At 39.4% G+C, this 25468-nt stretch overlaps 1 protein-coding gene across 4 annotated transcripts in view; it reads left to right on the plus strand.

Moving 5' to 3' along the window:
• The window catches only part of LOC133562376 (intermembrane lipid transfer protein VPS13B-like), an 819661-nt gene that overhangs the window by 22975 nt on the left and 771218 nt on the right, over positions 1–25468 (plus strand). For all 4 annotated transcript variants that reach the window (XM_061916537.1, XM_061916536.1, XM_061916534.1 and 1 more), the window contains exons 5-7: positions 7695–7862; positions 8736–8917; positions 10658–10832. In XM_061916537.1, coding sequence (XP_061772521.1) covers positions 7695–7862; positions 8736–8917; positions 10658–10832 — 525 coding nt within the window. The remainder of the gene's footprint in view (positions 1–7694; positions 7863–8735; positions 8918–10657; positions 10833–25468) is intronic.

The raw sequence follows: 25468 nt of genomic DNA on the forward strand, positions 1-25468 counted from the left end.
GATAATTCAACTTTAAATGGAATACATGGACCCATGCTTGTCACAAGTTCATGTGGCGAGCCGGGCCGTCAAACTCTGACCCCATGCAACGCTCGCATTGTACTCAAAATCTCTGCCAATTACAGTAACTGTGTCCATCTGTGTACTATTAGGATAAATTTGTATTCGGTAAAAAATATATATATAATTCCTTTGGACGGAGTGTTTTCAGATGCAATGTCTGGAAATTACCAAAATTACTCCCATGAATGACTGCTTAAACCCCATCCATCCATTTACTACCGCTTGTCCCTCTCGGGGTCGCGAGGGTGCTTGAGCCTATTCCAGCTGCACTTGGGCGAATGCTTAAACGAAAATAGTCAATTTCCTTTGTAATACATGTTTTTCTTAGTGATATACCTTTGAAACCGACTGTATTGTTCAGGTTTGGATTCTTACTTGGCTTTGAAACCACAACAGTTTGATAGGCAATGATGGAGGCTAATCTTTGCCCTGCCTACTCACATGTGACAAGAAGTCAAATACCTCACATTTTGACATTACTCAAATCATTTATTATTATCCTGTATGGATTTGGGACACATCCAATATATCACCTGTCTCCCAACCATGCTATGGGGTGGTTTGACTAATCAACACAACTGCTGTATGGTTATAACTAGGGCTGGACGATATATCGATATACACGATATATCGCGGGTTCGTCTCTGTGCGATATAGAAAATGACTATATCGCGATATTCGAGTATACCTTCTCATGCAGTTGCTTTTAGCTGCGGGCATTACACTACAGGTTCTCCTCGCTCTTTCCTGTCTCTCCTCACAGAAAGAAAGCGCACCTACTTACATACGTCACATACTGTCTCGTCATACGTCACAAACATATACGCCCTCGCGGAGCAGAGAGGTAGCAGCATGGTTAACGTTAGCTGTGATGCTAGCGAAGCCGTGCGAGTGGTAATACGAGAGAAAGAAGGTGCGAATGAAGGAAGAAGTAATTCCCAAGAAAAACAGCAGGGGGTCCATCGTCTAGCGGTGGTTTGGCTTCAAGTGGGAATATGTCGAACAGACAACCGTAGTAAGTCAAACATGCAGCACAAGCGTTGCTATAAAAAGTAGCATTACTGCTAATATATAGCATCATTTGAAAAGTCACCTGAGGCAGAATGAAAAGCGCTTACTCCGCATATCAACATTTCCGATAGGTGCCACACGCCCACACCATCAAAATGCAGAGGCAAACATTTCCACATCCACATGAAAAAAATATAATTTAATAACGTCAGTAGTAACCTACTACGTAGCGATGGACGAACACTATTTGATTTCCTATTATGCAGCTCATTTTTATTTGACACTCAAAATGTCTCTGACAATCTTGGACTTTCGGTTTTGGAAATGACATGAATGTTTGTGCCATTGCTTAATAACTTTTCAATAAATAAACTTTTTGTCAATTGACTTTGTTGTGATTTCTTTCTCTGCATTAAAGTTTAAAAGTAGCCTAAATTAATGCAGTATGAAGAAGAATGTTTTAATGTAGACATAAAGAATCATGGCTTCACGGTGGAAGAGGGGTTAGTGCGTCTGCCTCACAATACGAAGGTCCTGCAGTCCTGGGTTCAAATCCAGGCTCGGGATCTTTCTGTGTGGAGTTTGCATGTTCTCCCCGTGAATGCGTGGGTTCCCTCCGAGTACTCCGGCTTCCTCCCACTTCCAAAGACATGCACCTGGGGATAGGTTGATTGGCAACACTAAATTGGCCCTAGTGTGTGAATGTTGTCTGTCTATCTGTGTTGGCCCTGCGATGAGGTGGCGACTTGTCCAGGGTGTACCCCGCCTTCCGCCCGATTGTAGCTGAGATAGGCGTCAGCGCCCCCCGCGACCACGAAAGGCAATAAGCGGTAGAAAATGGATGGATGGATGGATAAAGAATCATCATACTGCTGTGATTATATGTATCAAGTCCAAGGCAAAATATCGAGTTATTTATCGTGTATCGCGATATGGCCTAAAAATATTGAGATATTAAAAAAGGCCATATCGCCCAGCCCCAGTTATAACTGACTTTGTAGATACAACCCTAAATAAATTGTTTGAGGCAAGTCTTCTAAATTAAAATATTGTTTTCAGAGAATATCTCTTACCTTCAATGTACAATGTAACTGTGTTTTCATTGTGTTGTGACTTGTCCTGTTAAAGTCATTCAAACACATTTTAATCATTATTCTTTTGGTTGAAACAGCTTCCATCTTTGGCAAGGGGATCGATACTGGCCACGTCAACGGTTTGGAAGGTCACAGAAGTGCGATAGTTCATAGTGAGACTTTGTGTGAGGCAAGAATAAGACAAATGTAACATGAGCAAAAACATCCCAGCAGAGGACAAATTTAATCCAAAAGTGGAAATAACAGTGGTGGTGTCTTTCCAAGCTGCTGATGCAAGAGCAACATTTGAACTGACCTCAGAACCACAAGCACACTCATGCACGCAGGAGCAGCCAGAACACACATTAACTTTGGCAGGCACAGCAAGGCACCTATGTGACAAACACACGTTACGTTTGTAAATTGAGTTTACGTCACCCTCCTCTCCTGCCTCTAAATGGTCAGTCATCAAACCCATGAAATTTTTGTCCGGTCAGGCACAGGTTGCTAATTCATATAATTATTCTCCATCAAGAGCACTTTTTAGTTGATCTTAGTTATTAGCTATTTTTCTCTTTAGGATATTCATAAAAATACAGGAAGATAAACATTCCGCTTTGAAAATGAAGGTCAAACTTTATGTGTTTGTTTTACATTGACTGTGTGAAACGGCACACAGGTGGAATGATGGCATTGGTTCTTTGGTTTGGAGGATAGTGTCTACAATATTTGAATCATCACTTAGTTTAGTCATGTTTTGGACTTAAGGCTTTTCCCCAATATTTATGGATATGTTTGAGTATTTGTAGGGATTTGTGGCTCCCCTAAGTGTGACGAAACAACTTTTTAGACAGCCTTTTCTCTAAAGAATGTGCTGTATTACTTTAACTTATTCAGCACAAAATCCCAGTGAATATCCTCACACTTAAGGAAGACTGCACTTCTTTTAGGAATCATCTACAATCCCCTATGTCAGACAAGAACACTCATTTTTCCCTTTTCTTGTATTCTAAAAAAACTGCTAGTATGATGCGGCTAACAATGCAGGTAATGGGGATTCATCTATTCCGCCTATAAACCATCCATCTTCTTCCGCTTATCCGAGGTCGGGTCGCGGGGGTAGCAGCCTAAGCAGGGAAGTCCAGACTTACCTCTCCCCAGCCACTTCGTCTAGCTCTTCCCGGGGGATCCCGAGGCGTTCCCAGGCCAGCCGGGAGACATAGTCTTCCCAACGTGTCCTGGGTCTTCCCCGTGGCCTCCTACCGGTTGGATGTGCCCTAAACACCTTCCTCGGGAGGCGTTCGGGTGGCATCCTGACCAGATGCCCGGACCACCTCATCTGGCTCCTCTCGATGTGGAGGAGCAGCGGCTTTACTTTGAGCTCCTCCCAAGAGCTAGCTTCTGTAGCCGAGGATCGGACCGCCAAGTGCCCTGCCTTCGGCTGCCGCCCAGCTCACAATGCACCCGACCTCTATGGCCCCTCCCATGAGTGGTGAGCCCATTGGAGGGCGCCTATAAACAACCCTCTAATTATTTATGTTTACATTTACAACCTGCATATGACCAAACTATAGCAACATTGTTATTGTAAACGTTTACATAGAGGACCTACTTTGCTGGCGTCGCAATAGTGCTAGTCTTGCTCACACGGCTATTCCAACCACTAGCGAGTAGCTAGCTACTAACCACTTGCTAGCTTGAGCTGCTAATAACATTGGTTGCGACCATCCCTTTAATAAAGGAAAATAAAAAGGAACTTCAGCTGTTCTTGCTGCTGCTATATTTAATTTGAGTTTGGACAAGTTATTTTTAGGTTATAAATCATGCATCTCAAATGTATAGCAGAAGGTTGAAGTAACAAGTCGAGTAGTTGGTCAACTGTGAAAATTCACATGCTACCAAATTTATACTATTTGGCGAAGGTTCTGAGATCGTTCATGGGCTCGGGATCTTTCTGTGTGGAGTTTGCATGTTCTCCCCGTGACTGCGTGGGTTCCCTCTGGGTACTCCGGCTTCCTCCCACTTCCAAAGACATGCACCTGGGGATAGGTTGATTGGCAACACTAAATTGGCCTTAGTGTGTGAATTTAAGTGTGAATGTTGTCTGTCTATCTGTGTTGGCCCTGCGATGAGGTGGCGACTTGTCCAGGGTGTTCCCGGCCATCCCGTGTGCAGCTGAGATTGGCTCCCTGTAAGTGACAAGCGGTAGAAAATGGATGGGATGGATGGCTCTCAACAAATGAAACGCAGCATAAAACCTGACAACATTGTTAGGAAGCATTTTTAAGAATTAAAGAGCGAGAATTACTTTTGATTTTAGCACCTGAACGAGAACATAAGTACTGAAAGAGAAAGAACGAGCCCATCAGTCGGCATGGCATCCCAGTGAGAGCAGATATTGTAATCCACTGGTTAATGTTTTTATTTTAAGAGTTTAGGAATAGTGCTACATTGTAACGCTCCAAGGCGCTGATGGAGTCAGCCATTAGTAGTAGCAAACACAAAATGTGCACTCTTTGCTGTTGTTGACGTCCGTTGCTATGTCCTTTGTCAATACAGTACATATTACATGTTATTGTGGCTGTGTTACATTACATATACTTTAAGCATGCTTGAAAAACGATGGATGGGTTTATAGAGAGCTTTATAGCCGTTATAGATAAATGGGTTGTACTTGTATAGCGCTTTTCTACCTTCAAGGTACTCAAAGCGCTTTGACACTACTTCCACATTTACCCATTCACACACACATTCACACACTGATGGAGGGAGCTGCCATGCAAGGCGCCAACCAGCACCCATCAGGAGCAAGGGTGAAGTGTCTTGCTCAGGACACAATGGACGTGACGAGGTTGGTACTAGGTGGGATTTGAACCAGGGACCCTCGGGCTGCGCACGGCCACTCTCCCACTGCGCCACGCCGTCCCTCGTATCCTCTTGGGCTGTCCTCAACTAAGGATTTTCATAGTCGAATCTGATTGGTTTAATTTTGCCCATTGTCGACTAGTAGTCAAATTGATGAAATTTTTTAAGATAAACAGCTGATATGTTGTAGTGCAGGGGCGCTCACACTTTTTCTGCACGTGAGCTACTTTTCAATTGACCAAGTCGAGGAGATCTACCTCATTCCTATTTAGAATTTATATTTATTTATTTATGAAAGAGACATTTTTGTTAACAAGTTAATGGTGTTTAATGATAATACAAGCATGTTTAACACACATAGATTCCTTTCTTTCATGAAGACAAGAATATAAGTTGGTGTATTTGATTCTGATGACTTGCATTGATTGGAATTAGACAGTGGTGCTGATAACGTCCGCATTTTCAAATGGAGGAAAAAAAAAGTCCTCCTTTCTGTCCAATACCACATGAAAATGGTTGGATTTGGCCTCTCATTTGTCCAACTTGCATACTCGTTTTTAAACACTTTGTTATGAGAGTAGCATATGTGTGTGGCCCTTTAATGTCTGGCAGCAGGTGAGTGACGTCAGTGAGTGTGCGGGTGGGCAAGCAAGTGAGAAAGCGGTCGCTGAGGGCGGGGGAGAAATACATTGGCATCAAACTCCGTAGCTTGCTGGCTTGTGCACGCTAGCTTTCTGAGACTCTTATTTTGTTAGCACAGGCAGGATGAAACAGGTCTTTTATGGTGAAGACAGGAACTGTGCTGTCGGTCTTTAGAGTTTTGACAGTAGGTACGGAGTCTCTAGAAATAAAATGTGTTTCTCTGCGTCCGCCCTGGTAGTGATTTTTTTCTTAAATATGAGCTTGCAGCAGCCAGCGACATCTCACAAGATCCTCGGGTGCCGAGAATGTCAAACAACTGACGAAAGTGAAGTCTTGGTATGATTGATGATTGCTCATTTTTATGTATATTTTTTAATGCCTGGCTTGAGATCGACTGACACACCCTCCGAGATCGACCAGTCGATCGCGATCGACGTAATGCCCACCCCTGTTGTAGTGTATATTGACTGGTCACTAGGTGTCAGCAACATCACATGGATGTGCTTTAACACTTACATTAACATTTACAAGTTAATTACAGGTAAAAAATACGTTTGTAACAAATGAACAAAACAAAGATCTTGTTTGCGACATTTCCACCTCAAAAAAAAAAAACATTGGTAGCAGCCCCCGGAATCAATACAAAAATCAGCTGTGAATCTTTAGATAGATTGAGTGTAGAAATATAAACCAGGTATCGGGCAAAACTACAAATCAGTTTACTGTTTTGATTGATTGATTGATACTTTTATTAATAGATTGCACAGTACAGTACATATTCCGTACAATTGACCACTAAATGGAAACACCCAAATACGTTTTTCAACTTGTTTAAGTCGGGGTCCACGCGAGAGCCAGGGCTGCCTGCTAAAAGTGATTGTTGGCAGTTTTTGGATGTTTTTTTTAAAAGGGCCCACTATATGACTCACATTAGCCGCTGCATTGTTAGCCACGTCGTACTTGCCATATATTATAAATTAAAATGCATCGAAAAAGGAGGACATATGTGTTCTTATCTGACATAAGCATTGTGAATGACTGGAAAAATTCCCCAAAAAGTGCACTTCCCCTTTAAAACAGACCTGATGAAAGCAATCTTTTTTTTTTTTTTTTTCCCAACTCACCTCCTTTTTTTGGGGGCCCCAACGGGATCGCCTCCATCCCGCGGAGATCTGTGTCTAACTGCGTAGCGTTTCTACAAGCCAAAATCACATCCCCCATGTAGAAACATCCTCCCAGCACTATTATTAAAATGTTCTTGTTCCCCTCCCACGGTGGGGTAGGGAATATTATTATCAGACAATTGGACTGTGAGGTTGGTAGTTAAATAAGGCTTCTTCAAATCAAAATGTTGAATATCAGATTGATTGAAGGCAGCTCTAGTATCCCCATCATTGGCACTGTTAGCCTCCTTGTACATGCAAGTGTTCACTATTTATAACACACAGAAAAGTTAAAGACGTGTTCTTGTCTATCACAGGGATTGTGAATGTTCAGCAAAACAAAAAACGTCTAGTTTTCCTTTAAGCAGTATAAAATAGATATAATCTCTTTTGAAATCAATACTTCTTGTTCAGCAACGGGATTCCATCTTCTTACGTATTATGTCACATTTTTCACTTAACTCCCAGTCAGGATTTTAATAATTTTTCTTCATTAAAAAAAGAAAACAAGTATCTATTGCGATAATAATATACATTACCCCCCCTATCAAGAAGTAAAGTTTAATGAAACCTGTTAGAATACAAATCAAGTAATGTTAACATTTCATTAGATCCCTCTGTATGTTAATACCTTTTTACATCACATTTGCTTCCAACTCAGTTTAGTCTGTTCGATGTTGCACATGGTATGGAATGAAGAATTTGGTGTGGAAGAACTGGACAGGACCATGCAGAGTCCTGACTTCTTCCACACCTTTGCGAATAACTACTGTTTGTGAGACAGGCAGGCTGTTCCAACATCATACCGGTCATGATTTTCTTGTGTTTATAATGAGTACTTAGGGTGTTGTTCAAAACCGATGCCTTTTTGTTTCAGGTTATGTTCAGAGCCTGATCAGACGTGTGGTGAATAATGTGAATGTTCTGGTGAACAACTTAATACTGAAATACGTTGAGGATGACATCGTGTTGTCAATCAACATTACATCAGCAGATTGCTTCACTGTTGATGATCTGTGGGAAAGAGCCTTCATGGACATCACAGGTAAGTAAATGCTTCTCACATTAGAAATAGGTTATAAATTATAAAACGATTTAGAGAAAAAAATAATTCTATAGTAATATTCAAATATCTTTACCAGATGAATGACTTCCAGATTAGGTTCAAATGTATTCTAAAGTCAGTATTTTTGCAGTCATGCAAATTGTAGTGAAAACTGCCTTGACAAAGTATTATTCATAACATGAAGGACTTGCTGCTTTGCTGCCAACACATTTAACACAAGGGCTTTAACCTGACTGCATTTTAACCACACAAGGTGACTGACTGAAGGGACCCTTTACAACTTTTTACACCACTTTTCAAAATGCTACCTTTTTTCACTCAGTAATTTAGTTTGAGTTTCAGAAAAATGCCTTCATTGTCTGAGTTTGCTCTGTTATATTATTTTAATCCCACTGTAGACACATGCTTACACACGCTGTGTATAGGGGCTTTTGGTTGGGAGAGTTGGGTTCCTGTCCCCCTAGGGGTCCCTCCTTGGCTGTGGGTGTGGTTCCTGTGCTCTGTTGACCATATTTCTACGTCATGGGCGCGTGCCTCTTGTCTCAGAGCTTGCTCTCTTCTTTCTTTCTCTTTTACTTATCTGTATGTCGCCCCTGTCAGGGGGGGCTCCAAATAAATAATATACAACATGAACACACTAGGAGTATTTCAGAGTAACCTGTTGATCAGTAAGTAAATCTCTACCGACAGATCTGTCGTACTGCAGAACAGGTTACAAAAATGTACTCACAGATTTTCGATAAGGCGAAATAACACAAGACCCCCCCACACACTCCCACCCCATGTGGCATTACCTTCATTTATCTTTCCCCCACTCACATGTTCTTATGTTTTACTCCGCTCTTTCTGCAGCTCCAGAATTGGTTCTTCGGAAAGTGATCAACTTTGCCGATTGTACTGTCTGCTTGGACAAGCGGAATGCAAGTGGCAAGATTGAGTTCTACCAGGACCCTCTGCTGTACAAATGCTCCTTCAGAACACGTCTTCATTTTAGCTACGACAACATCAATTCCAAGATCCCATCTGTCATCAAAGTAAGTAGATTTAAATTAAAACAAGACATAATGACTGCCACAGTATAATGACTGCCCTTGGTATAATGATTGATGATAAATTGAACTGGAAATCTCATGTAAAAAATATACAACATAAAGTTGCAAGAAACACGTCAATAATGAATAAAGCTAAATATGTTCTAGACCAAAAATCACTTCATATTCTCTACTGCTCACTAGTGTTACCATATCTGAGTTACTGTGTAGAAATATGGGGAAATAATTACAAAAGTACACTTCATTCACTAACAGTGTTACAAAAAAGATCAGTTAGAATAATACATAATGTTGGATATAGAGAACATACAAAGCCTTTATTTATTGAATCAAAGATATTGAAATTCCACGTCATAGTGAATTTGCAAACAGCTAAAATTATACACAAAGCAAACTATAACCTGCTTCCCAAGAATGTACAACAATTCTTCTCAACAAAAGAGGAGAAATCTAATCTTACAGAAAAATGTAACTTAAAACATTCGTACGCACGTACAACACTTAAAACCTTCAGTAGATCTCTATGTGGAATAAAACTATGGAATGGATTAAGCAAAGCAATCAAACAATGTACTAATATGATCCACTTTAAGAAACTCTTCAAACTTAAAGTGTTTACAAAGTACAAAAAAGAACAACCATGATAAACATTCTGAATTTATTCACCCATTCGTTATTTCATTCTCAAAATAATCTTACTTATCTCATCGTATGGAATAAAACTTACTTCAACAATTATTTATTTATTTTTACTGTGATTACATATGGAGTATATTGTGAAGACATTCAGAACAGGAAGTGAACAAAAGTTTTAGCAACTGTTATGTAAAAGAAAAGGGGTAGGATTAAATAAGCTCTGCTTCTTCCTACTCATTTTCGAACATGTTGAAAAGAGAAACTGGACACTGTGATGTATCATGTTGTATGCTTGCATATTCGAAATAAACTCAAACTCAAATCAACTCAACAGTAATAATGCTTTATACATGTTTTTATGAGATAGTTTCTGCTCCAAAAATATGCATGCAGCGCTTTCAATTGGTTGAATGCACAATGCACACACTGAACTCCATTGTAAAAATTAGTATTTCTACATTTGTTGCGTTTGTTCTAATTTATTTTTTGCTTGAATACAGCATGATCACATTGGTTAAGTTGGTTGTTATGTTACCTTGATTTCGGCTATGGTGTCATTTTGATAATCGTTTTGTACTATAATTGTAATATTTGAATGATAATAAATGCATGTGTTGTGGCAGTTATGGATGTCAACAATGCGACGGATTGAGGACACGATTGTTTTTCCAAATGACGTTTTTAATGGTGAAATGCGAACATAAGAATGCTAAACAGGAAGTGCTTAAAGTTTAATGGCTTTATAAATACAGTACACTGAGACAAAGTCTAAGTTCATTGTGTTCTTCATGGTGTTTTGAAACTGCATTAATTTTTTCCTCAGAATTTTAAACTAATTCGAAGTGTTTTGCCAAAAGGATTTTTTGTAATATGTAGACTTTCAAAATGTGCTTGATCTATTTTTGGCCAAAGTAAGACAATGAAAAACATCTGAAGTTGTCGTTATTTTTAAGTTTTAATGCCATGATTTTAACAGTCCTGCCCACGTGGAAATAAATGTTCCTCCATGCGGCCCATGAGCTAAAATAAGTTCGACACCCCTGATTGAAACCATAATTTTTGTCTTTTTTTGTTCTGTCTCCTCAGATCCAAACCATGGTGGATAGCCTGAAGTTATCAATTACAGATCAACAACTTCCCATGTTCATCCGGATTTTAGAACTAATTATTGCGCTTTACTACGGAGAAATTGGAGGACCCAGAGAAGCAGACCGAGAAGAAAGCATCTGTCATGTCAGGGAAGCTGGAACAAATGTACCTGGTGAGTAAAGTCTCTTAAATTACAGTGTGTCACTAACGCAAGAACATTTAAAAAGTTTTAGGTAAGACGGTAAATACATTTTGTTTACCATACATTGCACTTCTCAGTAGGAGAGAGCTCACAGAGTGCTTCACATGGTTGAAATACAAACAGTACAATCAAAATAAGCATGATACATTGCAAATACAATTATAAGAATGATAATAGTAGTAATAAAAAAATGAATAATATATACAATTATAAGAAATTAAAACGGAATGTTACTGTAATTAAAGTTAAAGTACAAATGATTCACACACACACACACACACACACACACACACACACACACACACACACACACACACACACACACACACACACACACACACGGTGTGGTAAGATTATCCCCTGCATTTGACCCATCACCCTCACCCCCTGGGAGGTGAGGGGAGCAGTGAGCAGGAGCGGTGGCCGCGCCCAGGAATCATTTTACATTTTTGGTGATTCAACCCCCAATTCCAATGCTGACTTAAACTAACGTTGTTTTAACTGTCTTTTTAAAAAGGGGCAGCTCTCAACTCATAAGGGAGTGCATTATATATATATATATATATATATATATATATATATATATATATATATATTTTTTTTTTTTATTTTGTATTTTTTTTAACAGTACTGCCCACGTATATATAATGCACTCCCTTTCTGAATTTCCCCCAGGGATCAATAAAGTACTTTCTATTATATATATGTATGTATGTATGTATGTATGTGTGTGTATATAAACATGTGTGTGTGTGTGTATATATATATATATATATATATATATATATATATATATATATACATATATACATATATACATATATGTGTGTATATATATATATATGTGTGTGTGTGTGTGTATATATCAATCAATCAATGATTACTTATATAGCCCTAACTCACTAGTGTCTCAAAGGGCTGCACAAACCACCACGACATCCTCGGTAGGCCCACATAAGGGCAAGGAAAACTCACACTCAGTGGGACATCGGTGACAAAAATGACCCAGTGGGACGTCGGTGACAATGACTATGAGAACCTTGGAGAGGAGGAAAGCAATGGATGTCGAGCTGGTCTAACATGATACTGTGAAAGTTCAATCCACAATGGATCCAACACAGTCGCGAGAGTCCAGTCCAAAGCGGATCCAACACAGCAGCGAGAGTCCCGTTCACAGCGGAGCCAGCAGGAAACCCTCCCAAGCGGAGGCGGATCAGCAGCGCAGAGATGTCCCCAGCCGATACACAGGCAAGAAGTACATGGCCACCGGATCGGACCGGACCCCCTCCACAAGGGAGAGTGGGACATAGAAGAAAAAGAAAAGAAACGGCAGATCAACTGGTCTAAAAAGGGAGTCTATTTAAAGGCTAGAGTATACAAATGAGTTTTAAGGTGAGACTTAAATGCTTCTACTGAGGTGGCATCTCGAACTGTTACCGGGAGGGCATTCCAGAGTACTGGAGCCCAAACGGAAAACGCTCTATAGCCCGCAGACTTTTTTTGGGCTTTGGGAATCACTAATAAGCCGGAGTCCTTTGAACGCAGATTTCTTGCCGGGACAAATGGTACAATACAATCGGCAAGATAGGATGGAGCTAGACCGTGTAGTATTTTATACGTAAGTAGTAAAACCTTATGTATATCAGTGACGTACAGTAAGGTTCATGGCTGGTGAGGCACTGACTTCATCACAGTCAGATTTATAATTATATGAACCCTATAGAGCAGGGGTGTCAAACTCAAATACAGATGGGCCAAAATTTTTAACGGAACAAAGCCCGCGGGCCAAAGTTGAACAAATTAACCTTTTAATAGGGACCCAAACAAGTTTTGCATTAAATATTGAACAAGCAAGGCTTATATAACTTTAGTGACATGCAAAATCCAGTTTCTAATAATAATAATTAAAAAAATATCGATGGGACGGCGCAGTGGGGAGAGTGGCCGTGCGCAACCCAAGCGCCCCTGGTTCAATTCCCACCTAGTACCAACCTCGTCACGTCCGTTGTGTCCTGAGCAAGACACTTCACCCTTGCTCCTGATGGGTGCTGGTTGGCGCCTTGCATGGCAGCTCCCTCCGTCAGTGTGTGAATGTGTGTGTGAATGGGTAAATGTGGAAGTAGTGTCAAAGCGCTTTGAGTACCTAGAAGGTAGAAAAGCGCTATACAAGTACAACCCATTTATATCAAATAAAATTTAAATAAAAATGTAATGCCTTTTTTTGTATTTGCAATCTTCTGAGGTAAATATCACATTTTTTCCACAGGCTAATAATGCATTTGAATATAAAATAATACTGAATGAACCAAACATTCAAGCCTTGAAGTAGCAAGAGAAAATGCATGAATAAAACGTTAATTATTGGTAAGTTTGCTGGAAGTTTCCCGGAAGAGTTAGTGCTGCAAGGGATTCTGGGTATTTGTTCTGTTGTGTTACGGTGCGAATGTTCACCAGAAATGTGTTTGTCATTCTTGTTTGGTGTGGGTTCACAGTGTGGCGCATATTCGTAACAGTGCTAAAGTTGTTTATACGGCCACCCTCAGTGTGACCTGTATGGCTGTTGACCAAGTATGCCTTGCATTCACGTGTGTGTGTGTGTGTATGTGTATGTGTGTGTGTGTGTGTGTAAAAGCCACAAATATTATGTGACACGCTGCTAGTATGGAGGAAAAGCGGACGTGACGACAGGTTGTAGAGAACGCTAAAGACAGTGCCTTAAATGCACGCCCCCAATATAGTTCTCCAGGTGGAAATCGGTGATAATTCGTGAGAATGGTTGCCACGGGAGATTTTCGGGAGGGGCACTGAACTTCGGGAGTCTACCGGGAAAATTAGGAGGTTTGGCAAGTATGAGTATTAGAGGTGAATGCGGTGTTACAGCGGCACTGTATAACGTTGGCGGGCCAGCTCTAATGCCAAATTGATATTGCCTCAAGGGCCAAATTGAATTACACGGCGGGCCAATTTTGGCCCGCGGGCCAGTTTGACACCCATGCTATAGAGTATCTTATTCACCATTTGATTGGCAGCAGTTAACGGGTTATGTTTAAAAGCTCATACCAGCATTTTTCCCTGCTTGGCACTCAGCATCAAGGGTTGACCTGGTTGACCCTGCCAGTAGCCTTTGCTTGTCTCAAAGATTAAGCCATGCAAGTGCAAGTGCAAACGAGTTTGAGTTTATAGCAAAATGGATACATGGATGATACAGCAGAGGATTGGGGCAATGTCATGTGGTCAGATGAAACCAAAATAGAACTTTTTGGTATAAACTCAACTCGTCGTGTTTGGAGGAAGAATAATACTGAGTTGCATCCCAAGAACACCACACCTACTGTGAAGCATGGGGGTGGAAACATCATGCTTTGGGGCTGTTTTTCTGCTAAGGGGACAGGACGATTGATCCGTGTTAAGGAAAGAATGAATGGGGCCATGTATCGTGAGATTTTGAGCCAAAACCTTCTTCCATCAGTGAGAGCTTTGAATGGTTGACCAAATACTTATTTTCCACCATAATTTACAAATAAATTCTTTAAAATTGCTACAAAGTGAATTCCTGGATTTTTTTTTCACATTCTGTCTCTCACAGTTGAAGTGTACCTATGATGAAAATTACAGACCTCTGTCATCATTTTAAGTGGGAGAACTTGGACAATCGGTGGCTGACTAAATACTTTTTTGCCCCACTGTATGTAACTGTCAGTTTGCATGTCCTTTTGACACGTAAGTAAAACGATAAGTAGTTCTCGCAAAACAGCGATGAATAATGATGCATTACATTGCGCGTGCTAAATAATTATATTTGCATTTTCTCCTCCCAGTATTGTGGGCGTTTTGATGATCAGCATCTATTTTGCTTATTAATGAAGACAGACGGAGAATGGATGGCAATCTATTTTGCACACGTTTAGTAGATCAGCTTTGAGTGTGATAATAGGTTGGAACGCAAACCTTTAGTAATTCAGGCCCATTATGTTCATTTGCTGGGATGCTGGATCTGAAATGCTCCTGCTAACTACCATTAAACAAAGACTCATGACCATTGTGGTTATGTTTTGGTATTTTTTTGGACAAAAAAACTTTTCCATTAGAGGTTAGAATTGATTATTGTGATCAATGATTTTGGGGCCATCAATTAATAGTGTAAGGTGCCAATTTTTCTTCACAATAAGTAAAAACATTGCAATTCTGACGTAAAAAATTAATTAACATACAGCAGGCCAGTGATTCTTAAACTGTAGTACGTTTACCACCAGTGGTAAGTGGGCTCCATTTAGTGGTACGCCAAATAATCACTTAATACATATTTAAACGGTATTAATGTTCAAACTGAGTGCAATGTAAAATATTTGTAAACATTTTTATTAAATATACTTGTTAAATAAAACCTTGGATTTTATTGAATACTTAGACCTACTATGCTACTGTGTTTTAATATTGGTCATTATGGTGGTACTTGGAGTTCCAAGTGTTTTCTGAGGTGGTATATGGTGCAAAAGGTTTGAAAACCACTGTAAATATGCTACTTGCATGCAGTTATAAAATTACCAACTTTCAAGTGAGCAGGTGGTGGTGGGAACTGATTTGCACATCAGGTGTTAAGCAACTCAGAAAAAACATTTTCTGGTAAATAATAGGAAGAAGAAAGAAATCTCTCCGTTCATCCCCTAGAGAGGGTTTTTTTTCCTCTGTTATCAAACACAAAAGAGAAACATACACGTGCAAAACTTGAATAAAATGGACATTTAGAGAAAAGCTGCCAGAGAGAGTGTGCTGCACTCTTTCATCTTTTGAACCAATGGACAGTGTTTGGAAAACAAACTTTCCAGTCCCAGTTACCTATTTTATCCATTGCAGGACTTGAGCCAAGCACCGTTGAATATAAACAAACACATTTAGCATGGTCTGAAGACAATAAGCAACAACGGGGAAAGATAAATCGCACATTTTTTTTTTGGTCTTCTTAAATGGGACAGTAGACGTCTCTTTGATGATGGTGTATCTTCCAGCATTTTTTAACTCCCCACAGACTATTGTCATCAAACTTGAGTCCCTCCATGCGCATAGGAGGATTAAGTGTTGAAACAAATATAAATTAAACACAGGACCATCTCTTTCTGATTTTTGATTTGAACCTCAGGAGAAAACACTCCTCACATCTTGGAGCCAAGTAAAACACACGGTCCTGGCTTCACTCACAGACGTGTCCACGGTACTAATACACAATCCTACCTGGTTCATTTGTACATTTGTTTAAGTTTCATCCTCACACGTCTACTTTGGGTATGACTATCTTACAGGAAAATTGCTGAATTTGCAACAACATACCTGCATAATTTTTAAACTTAATTGGGTAGTCAACTTGTCACACACTCAAAACATTCAGATACACACCATCAATAACCACACTGTCAAACTGAACATCTTCCTTTCTTCACCCCTCAAAATATTTGTCCTCATTTCAACAAAATTGAGTTATGGAGTCCCGGGTCCTTATGGATGGGGACACTCAGTATAGCAGCAAAAGCATATAGAACAAGTGGTGGGTAGAAGAAAGGCAGGAAGCATGGCACAATTTACTCTAGCTCCTTTCATTCCCAACAATCTACTCTCCCTGCCTGTTGGCCAGGAACTTTTACTGCAAGTTGGCGCAGCTTGCAGTTTGGTTTCCAATGCCAGATGTAAGAGTCGGTGTCATGCTACTGCTATGTGGAGCCTCTGAGAATGAATTAGTATCCTATCACAAAAATATACAAGAGGGGACCAGCTCTTGGAACCTGAGCGCCTCCAGATCTTGTTATGCTGGAAGTAATTGACAGAGTAAAGAAAATGAAAGTGGGGTTGGTGTGCGTGTGTGCGTTTGCTACGATGATGTAGGAAGCAGGTCTGGCTTGTTCAAGAACATGTGATTTTTAGTCCTTTATGTGTTTATTTTCCCAATAGTAACACTGCAAGAATTATTGATCAAATAATCCATTATTGAAATTAAGGTTAGAAACCTTTTGTCATGTCAACACTTGAAAAGGATGTAATTAATTTTCTTGCAATGTGTGATATTGCCTCGTGACCTGGAGAGGGACAAGCGGTAGAAAATGGATGGATGGATGTGTGATATTGCATTAGTAATAACACCAGGCATGCTGCATAGTTCTGCATTTTCCTTTATTTGCATCTGACTAAATCAACATGAAACACACTGTACTTTCTGGGCTATAAAGAGCACTTAAATAACAGCTGCCCCCACCAATTTTTTTGGACTGCTTTTATTTTACACACATATTGGCCGCACACATTTTTAAGCCGCAAGTGTACATATTGAAACATGAACTATTTACATAAAAAACAGTGCCTGTAACACCGGGAAAGTCATTTAGCATGGTTTTCACCCTTCTCAACCTGCAATTCTCCCGTCCAAAGGCAAAACCCAGTAACTCAATTTTGGTCAAAACTGAGCTGATAATAAAATTTTTGGAGTTCCTAGGTGATATGCTTTACATTAGTGTATGCGATATTGTGATTTGTTCCGTAAGTAAGCTTTTACGCGCATGGCAGGACCTAGCAACTACCACATAACCGTGTAGATACAACAGAAAAACCTAGTATCTCAAGGGACCAATTGGAGCTTCTTTGTCAGTCGCCTTATTGTCTTTAATGAGACATTTACACGAATGGGGGCCGACGGTCAACCTGATTATGTGATATTATGGCACGAGGGGATATTTGGAAGATTGGCCCAGGACGTTGCAAGCACTTTCATTAAATGTATTGTTCTTGATTCTTCCCTTTGCATACTCTTTTGGGCAGATAACTGTGGAGGTCAAAATAAAAATTGGACGCTGTACACAGCTCTTGCCCAATGTGCAAACGCAGAATGGGGCCCATCCGAGATTATGATAAAATATCTGGAGAAAGGGCACACGCTCATGAGTGCAGATTCAATCCATGGCTCAATCGGCAAGAAAATGAAAGCTCAAGAAAACATCTATACGTTTGATGACTTTGTAGATCTTTGTAAGACAGCATCAAGATGGATTGGTTTCCCTTCGTTTTCTCAAAATCAGCTAGAAGTGAGTTACTAGGTTTTGCCTTTGGACGGGAGAATTCGGCTTTTTGAGGCCTGTTGGTGGTGGTGGATGTCTTTTCCATGCAGCGGCTGTTACCTTTTCTAAGGGCCAGGTCAATCGTCTTTGGCTTTGGGGTTGCGTCATGTGTATTTCGTTGTGTATTCCCCATGATGAGGGTGAGTCCATAACGTGCTAAATGGCTACTTGAGTGGGTGAGTGCGTTTGATTTAATGTAGAGAATTCCATTGGTCAACAGTGACCTAACTCTTTGGTCAGATGTGACAAGACTACATTTATTGGCGGCATGTAAAGCTGGGGAACCCGGAAAAAATCAGCATATCCAGCATGTCTAGCATTGTATAAAGCACGAAGTTCAAAGTGTGGGGAAAAAAGAAATGGCCATAGTTCAGGAAAATATCGTAGATGGAGTCAATACTGTGACCACATTGTGTGTCCCGACACAAATTATAATTACACCGATCAAGAAAGGATAACCTCTGGCATCGCGTTGTGGAAAAAAGGGAAGTGGTAAGGAGTGGCCAAAAAGTTACAAAGACTGAGGTGTCACACTAATTGGTGCTGTACGGGGGTACACACTGACACTGAAGTTCCACATACTCACATTACAATATATATACCATTACAATCAGGTATAAATATCATACATATTATGTGTAACTATAACAACCATAACATGAAGTATGAATGACAATATTTAAAAGACATAATTGAGATGTTACTAGGGATGTAACAATATGAACATTTCATATCACCGGTATTGTAACCAAAATTATCAAAGATAATCCCAGAAAATAAGTATTTGAACACCCTGCTGTTTTGCAAGTTCTCCTACTTAGAAATCATGGAGGGATCTGAAATTTTCACAGTAGGTGCATGTCCACTGTATGACAGATAACCTAAAAAGAAAAATCCGGAAATCACAATCTATGATTTTTTTAAATTGTATTTGTGTGATACAGCTGAAAATAAGTATTTGAACACCAGCATTAATATTTGGTAGAGTAGCCTTTGTTTGCAATTACAGAGGTCAAACGTTTCCTGTAGTTCTTCACCAGGTTTGCACAGACTGCAGGAGGGATTTTGGCCCACTACTCCAAACAGATCTTCTCTAGATCAGTCAGGTTTCTGGGCTGTCGCTGAGTAACACAGACTTTCAGCTCCATCCAAAAATTTTCAATTGGATTTAGGTCTGGAGACTGGCTAGGCCACTCCAGAACCTTGATATGGTTCTCACGAAGCCAGTTCTTGGTTTTCCTGGCTGTGTGCTTTGGGTCATTGTCATGTTGGAAGATCCAGCCACAACTCATCTTCAATGATCTGACTGAGCGGAGTAGGTTTTTGGCCAAAATCTCACAATACATGGCTGCAGTCATCCTCTCCTTAATACAGTCGTCCTGTCCCATGAGCAGAAAAACACCCCCAATGCATGATGCCACCAAACCCATGCTTCACAGCAGGGATGGTGTTCTTGGGATGGTACACATCATTCTTCTTCTACCAAACAAGCATAGTGGACAAAGCGTTTATTGTTTTAAATATTGGTTTGTACTGTAGCAGTTTAAGATGTATTTAAATGAAAAGTGCATAACCAATTAAATCTATTATTTTATTTTTATTATTTCTGTCGGGCATTGTGTCCTAAATCTGTTCAGCGGTTTCTGAACACTAGCGACCACGCAGTCTGATAATTTATACATCAATGATGAAATCTTAACATTACAACACATGCCAATACGGCCGGTTTGGTTTATTAAATTGCAATTTAAAATTTCCCGCGAAGTATCCTGTTGAAAACGTCGCGGAATGATGACGTTTATGATGACGCGTGCGCGTGACATCACCGGTTGTAGCGGACATGTTCTTTCAGCCCGATCCAAGCTATAAGTAGTCTGCTCTAATCGCATAATTACACAGTATTCTGGACATCTGTGTTGCTGAATCTTTTGCAATTTGTTCAATTAATAATGGAAAAGTCAAAGAAGAAAGATGGAGGTGGGAAGCGGTGTATTGCAGCTGCCTTTAGCCACACAAACACAGCCGGTGTTTCCTTGTTTACGTTCCTGAAGGTGAAACTTTACTATGGAACAGAGCGGTCAAGCGAACATGGTTCCCGACCACATGTCAACCGGAAGGTTTCGGTGAGAAAATTGTGGTAATAAGTCGGCTCTTACCGTAGACATGAGCGGAGCTTGCGTCCTGCAGCTGCGACTCTTTTACCTCCTCCCACCGGAGACACTGGCGGTCACCACACCCGTGGCCACACCCCTCCGACTTTCAGGTACGGCCATATGATCTCACTAAAACTCTAGTAACAAAATAAGCAGATAAGGGATTTTCCAGAATGATCCTAGTAAATGTGTCTAATAACATCTGAATCGCTCCCACTGCCCTCACCTTTTTTATTTTTTTTTATTTTTTCCTAGTCCTTTACTCTCACTATCGTCATCCACAAATCTTTCATCCTCGCTCAAATTAATGGGGAAATCGTCGCTTTCTCGGTCCGAATCGCTCTTGCAGCTGGTGGCCATGATTGTAAACAATGTGAGGATGTGAGGAGCTCTACAACCAGTGCTACTTCCGGTACAGGCAAGGCTTTTTTATTAGCGACCAAAAGTTGCAAACTTTATCGTCGATGTTCTCTACTAAATCCTTTCAGCAAAAATATGACAATATCGCGAAATGGTCAAGTATGACACATAGAATGGACCTGCTATCCCCGTCTAAATAAGAAAATCATTTCAGTAGGCCTTTAAGCTAGCGAGCTGGTGCCAGTCAGTCTGGGAGTTAATCAATTTGCATTTTTTAATCATGGTTTTTTGATCATTTTAATTTAAAACTGTCATACCACCTGTCTGGAGTTTTACAGTAGTTATCATTATTACCAGTTATTGTGACATCCCTTTATTTTGCATATGTTTAGTCTATTCATAAATATGTATATATTATTGCACAATTCTAAGAAAGGCTTTGAACGTGCTGCTATTATTACTGTGGGTTTTCCACATGTTGTTCAATCTCTATTTAAGTGCCTATCCCCCCTTAACAAATTGCTTAAGTAAGTGTAAGGTCAAGAATACTGAATGAAGCGACAATTAACTTGTGAAAAGCTGTGTAAATATCAGAGGTTGGAAACATTGATCATGAATATGCTAGAATGAACCGGTTTCATTTGCATATGAAGAATTTTATAGTCTGTGTGCATGCGTACATGCATGCTTGTGTCATCTCACTACTCGTCTATATGCTTGTCTATGTAAGTGCCTGGAATTTGTCCAGTGATCTATACATATTGTATGTTTTGGAATTTTTACAGTGTGTTTGCAGATTTTGAAGGAGAGCTTGCCCTCACTTGCCTCAAAGGCCGCAGAGACCCATTGATGGGACCAGACCATCACACAAATTGGTTAGAGGCCACAGGCTATCAAACTTCATATGGCTGCCATGTGTCAGTCCAGCGATGTGACATTTCACTTAATATTTTTTATGCATAATACTCTTTTCTGTAGCAAATGAATAAGGATAACGTGGTTTATGTAGCTGGTCATTATTTTGTACTGTATGTATATTCTTTAATGCTGAAATTGAGTTCAAGTAATTGGGATGTAAATGTCATGCTGGTGGTGTTTAAGATATTTAGTATGGAACATGTTGGTGTTATTACAAGTGCACTTCACCACAGAAGTATTCCTTTTTATACACATTTTATTTGCCGAATGCTTTTCTTTTAGCTCTGACACAAAAACATCACAAAGGACAGTAACATATAATACTGATTTTGATGTTTTTTCCACATTTTAACAATGGAAAACTAAACACTACAAGCATATCCAAAGTTCTAAATTCACAATGTATTAGATTATTCCACATTATGATATAATTTAACAGGATTATTTGCCACAGAGTTATAAGACTCTGTGCCAATAATGAATTATATAATATTTAGCGCTAAATAAATGGATGACAAATTACGCTTGTCCACTCAGGGACTAGACCAAGATAATTTAAGGATGTGTTCATTTGTCCAATCCAGTGTTCCCTTTATAAACATGGATGGACATCTACTGGCCTTTTGAGGGCACTGCTTTTTTCTTAGTTGTCCGTCTAAATCAGATTTGCTGTCAATCACTTGCATACCTTTTTGTTATTTAGGCTCAGCAGCTTTGTACCTGTACGGCAGCTGATAAATACTGCTTTGAGCCCTACTTTGGACATTACTACCTTACTGAGTTTACTTGTTATTTGGAAGTATTAATGTGAAAAATAGTTCAGTCACTGTTACACATTTGTCCAGCCCACGTCTCTCTGGGAATTTTGCACTCACTTCTCTGGATTAATACTTCAAAGTCTACTTAAGCCGCCATGTTTTGATCATTTGATTGGTAGGTGCTCTTTTATTTGGATTGTCTTATAACTCAAGCGCAGGCTGCGTCAGTCTGTGACATGAAGCGGAACGGCTTAAGTTGTTGAAGTGACACCTCAAAGGCTACTACCACAGAGTGGAAGAAAACAAAAAGGGGAGACAAAATGGACAGGAAGACTGGAGGAGCGGAGGAGATAACACATAACATGAGAATTACAACTGCCAATTCACTGAGTGAAATATTTAATTAAATTCATAATTTTGACCGCCTCAGCCTTAGGGATTCCTAGGCAGTGACCTCACAGACAGTATTGTTTTCCTGCAGAGGACACGAGGCTGCAAGGAATGGGATTACACATTCTTGCGTATTGACATCAGCTTCCTCTTTCTCCATCTTTATGGAAATAGACAAGATGTGAAGAGCTGGAACGTTGTTATCATTGAGTGGGTCATTATTGTGCCGTTTGTTTCAATCCAATCCTAAATCAAACAACCAAAGAAAGCTTTTGTGACATCTATGACGTAACTTAAATACATATTTAGATCTATTACATCTTCATGTAATGTTGTAAATTGCAACTTCTTCACATATTTTTTGTATTATTATTACAGATTTGACTCAGGTGGAGAACAAAAGTGTTAGTAATTGCTGTGATCCTATGAAGGGGTGGGATTAAATCAACTGCTCCGTTATACTCTTTTCTTTTAGACATGTTGAAGTGTGAAACTGTAATTATATGATGTATCACAATGAAACCTTGTAGACATGTTCCAAATCAACTAAAACCATAGCTGTATAAAAAAATATTACAAGATTAATATTTTGGTTATTTTTACATCCTTCTATTTCTACTGGCTCAGATTTAGTGAACCACTTCTGAAATATACTTTTAAAGAGCATTGTTGGCCTGTGTCCACAGAGCGCCCTGCCACACCCAGGAGAAGAGACCGCTCACGACGCATTTACCCTTACATTTATTTATAGACCTCGAAAATAAAAATACAAGTATTTTGAAACCTGTGATTATTTTAATCTACATTTAAATGTACTTTGGTGTGGTGTAGATAACATGTATTGGATAAGCTTTGGTGTAAATTTAGCTACACAGTCATTTTAACTAGCTTTTTTTTTAAGTCTTCCTACAAGATTGCAGGAAGACTGCCAACTCTAAAGGGTACGGCAGGGTGGGCTTTTCTCACCGGGCCTATTTAGCCTGTATATGGATGATCTGTCAGGGCAGTTGAGAGATTGCAGAACAGGGTGCATCATTGGGAACACCTTAATCCAGTGGTTCTCAACCTTTTTTCAGTGATGTACCCCCTGTGAACATTTTTTTTAATTCAAGTGCCCCCTAATCAGAGCAAAGCATTTTTGGTTGAAAAAAAGATTAAGAAGTAAAATACAGCACTATGTCATCAGTTTCTAAATTATTACAGTGCAAACTATTGCTCATTTGTAGTGGTCTTTCTTGAACTATTTGGAAAAAAAGATATAAAATATAACTAAAAATTTGTTGAAAAATAAACAAGTGATTCAATTATAAATAAAGATTTCTACACATAGAAGTAATCATCAAATTAAAGGGCCCTCTTTGGGGATTGTAATAGAGAACCATCTGGTTTCATGAACTTAATACTAAACATTTATTCACAAAAAAAGAAATCTTTTACATCAATATTTATGGAACATGTCCACAAAAAATCTAGCTGTCAACACCGAATAATGCATTGTTGCGTTTCTTTTCACAGTTTATGAACTTACATTCATATTTTGTTGAAGTATTAATTCATAAATATATTTATAAATTATTATTGAATTGTTGCTAAATTTAGAATATTTAAAAAAAAATCTCACGTACCCCTTAGCATACCTTTAAGTACCCCCAAGGGTACGCGTACCCCCATTTGAGAACCACTGCCTTAATCAATCACTTTATCTACGCTAATGATTTGGCCATTATACCGCCCAGTAGTGAGGGTTCTAACAGCTTCTTAACAGAAATGGAGTCAAGTTTGACATCAAGCATAATGCAACAAGGAGTATGGTAATGATATGTAGGACCAAGGAGGATCAACATCTTAATATCCCAGTTTTCTACTTGTCTGGTCAAACACATGCCAAATACTTAGGCCACATCATCAATGACAAGATGGAGCATGATTTTGACATGTTTAGACGGAGAAAAAAGCTGGTGAGAAAATGTCACTACTGTTCTGACGAAGCGAAGGTGTACTTGTTTAGAGCTTACTGCACCCCTATGTACACAGCACCCCTCTGGGTGAGGTTAAGAAAAGAGAGCTTACGCAAACTCCAGGTTGCATGTAATGACTGTCTTAGAATCCAGCTCGGAAAGCCCAGCGGTAGTAGTGCCAGCAAGCTTTTTTGGGATTTAGGGATAAAAACCTTTCACGCCACCCTGAGAAAACTGATGTTTAAGTTTATATGTAGATTGCAGGGGTCAGAAAATTATCTTATTACACAGATAACCAATCCTCTGTGTTCTGTTGGGTACCAATCGTATATATGGAAACACTGGTATCTGTGCCTTTTATAGAATGTATTGACACAATTAAAAATTATATATATATATATATATATATATATATATATATATATAAATAAATATTTTTTTTTATTGTATTTTTTTATTGCTGCTTTCATTTATTAGATGCCTTTTACTGAATATGTACAAGCATTATTTTAATATGTGATAATGCCTTTTATACTGATGTTTTTGTTTTGTTTCATATACTGTATTTGATTGTATATCTACTTGATAGGGTGTACCCCGCCTTCCGCCTGAATGCAGCTGATATAGATTCCAGCACCCCCCGCAACCCCAAAAGGGACAAGGGGTAGAAATGGATGGAAGGATGATTAATTATATTGAAAAAGTTCACAAAAATATATCATAAGTCGTTGCTATTTTTTTTCAAGACATGGTAAAAAACAAAGTTTAAATAGATTCACCCGGTCACGACATAAAGTACACCTATACACTTGCGGATTGATTCAGACTGCATAAAAAGCTGCTCTTAGCAGCATTTATGTCACTGCATGTTGCACATCTGTGTTATTATGCGCATGCCAAGATTAGATAAAATTAATTGTTTCTTGTTTCCCTCAGAGCCTGAAGCACAGAGCTTTACTTAATGTTTAAATA

The sequence above is a fragment of the Nerophis ophidion genome, linkage group LG11 (assembly GCF_033978795.1).
Source record: "Nerophis ophidion isolate RoL-2023_Sa linkage group LG11, RoL_Noph_v1.0, whole genome shotgun sequence".
Taxonomy (NCBI): Eukaryota; Metazoa; Chordata; class Actinopteri; order Syngnathiformes; family Syngnathidae; genus Nerophis; species Nerophis ophidion.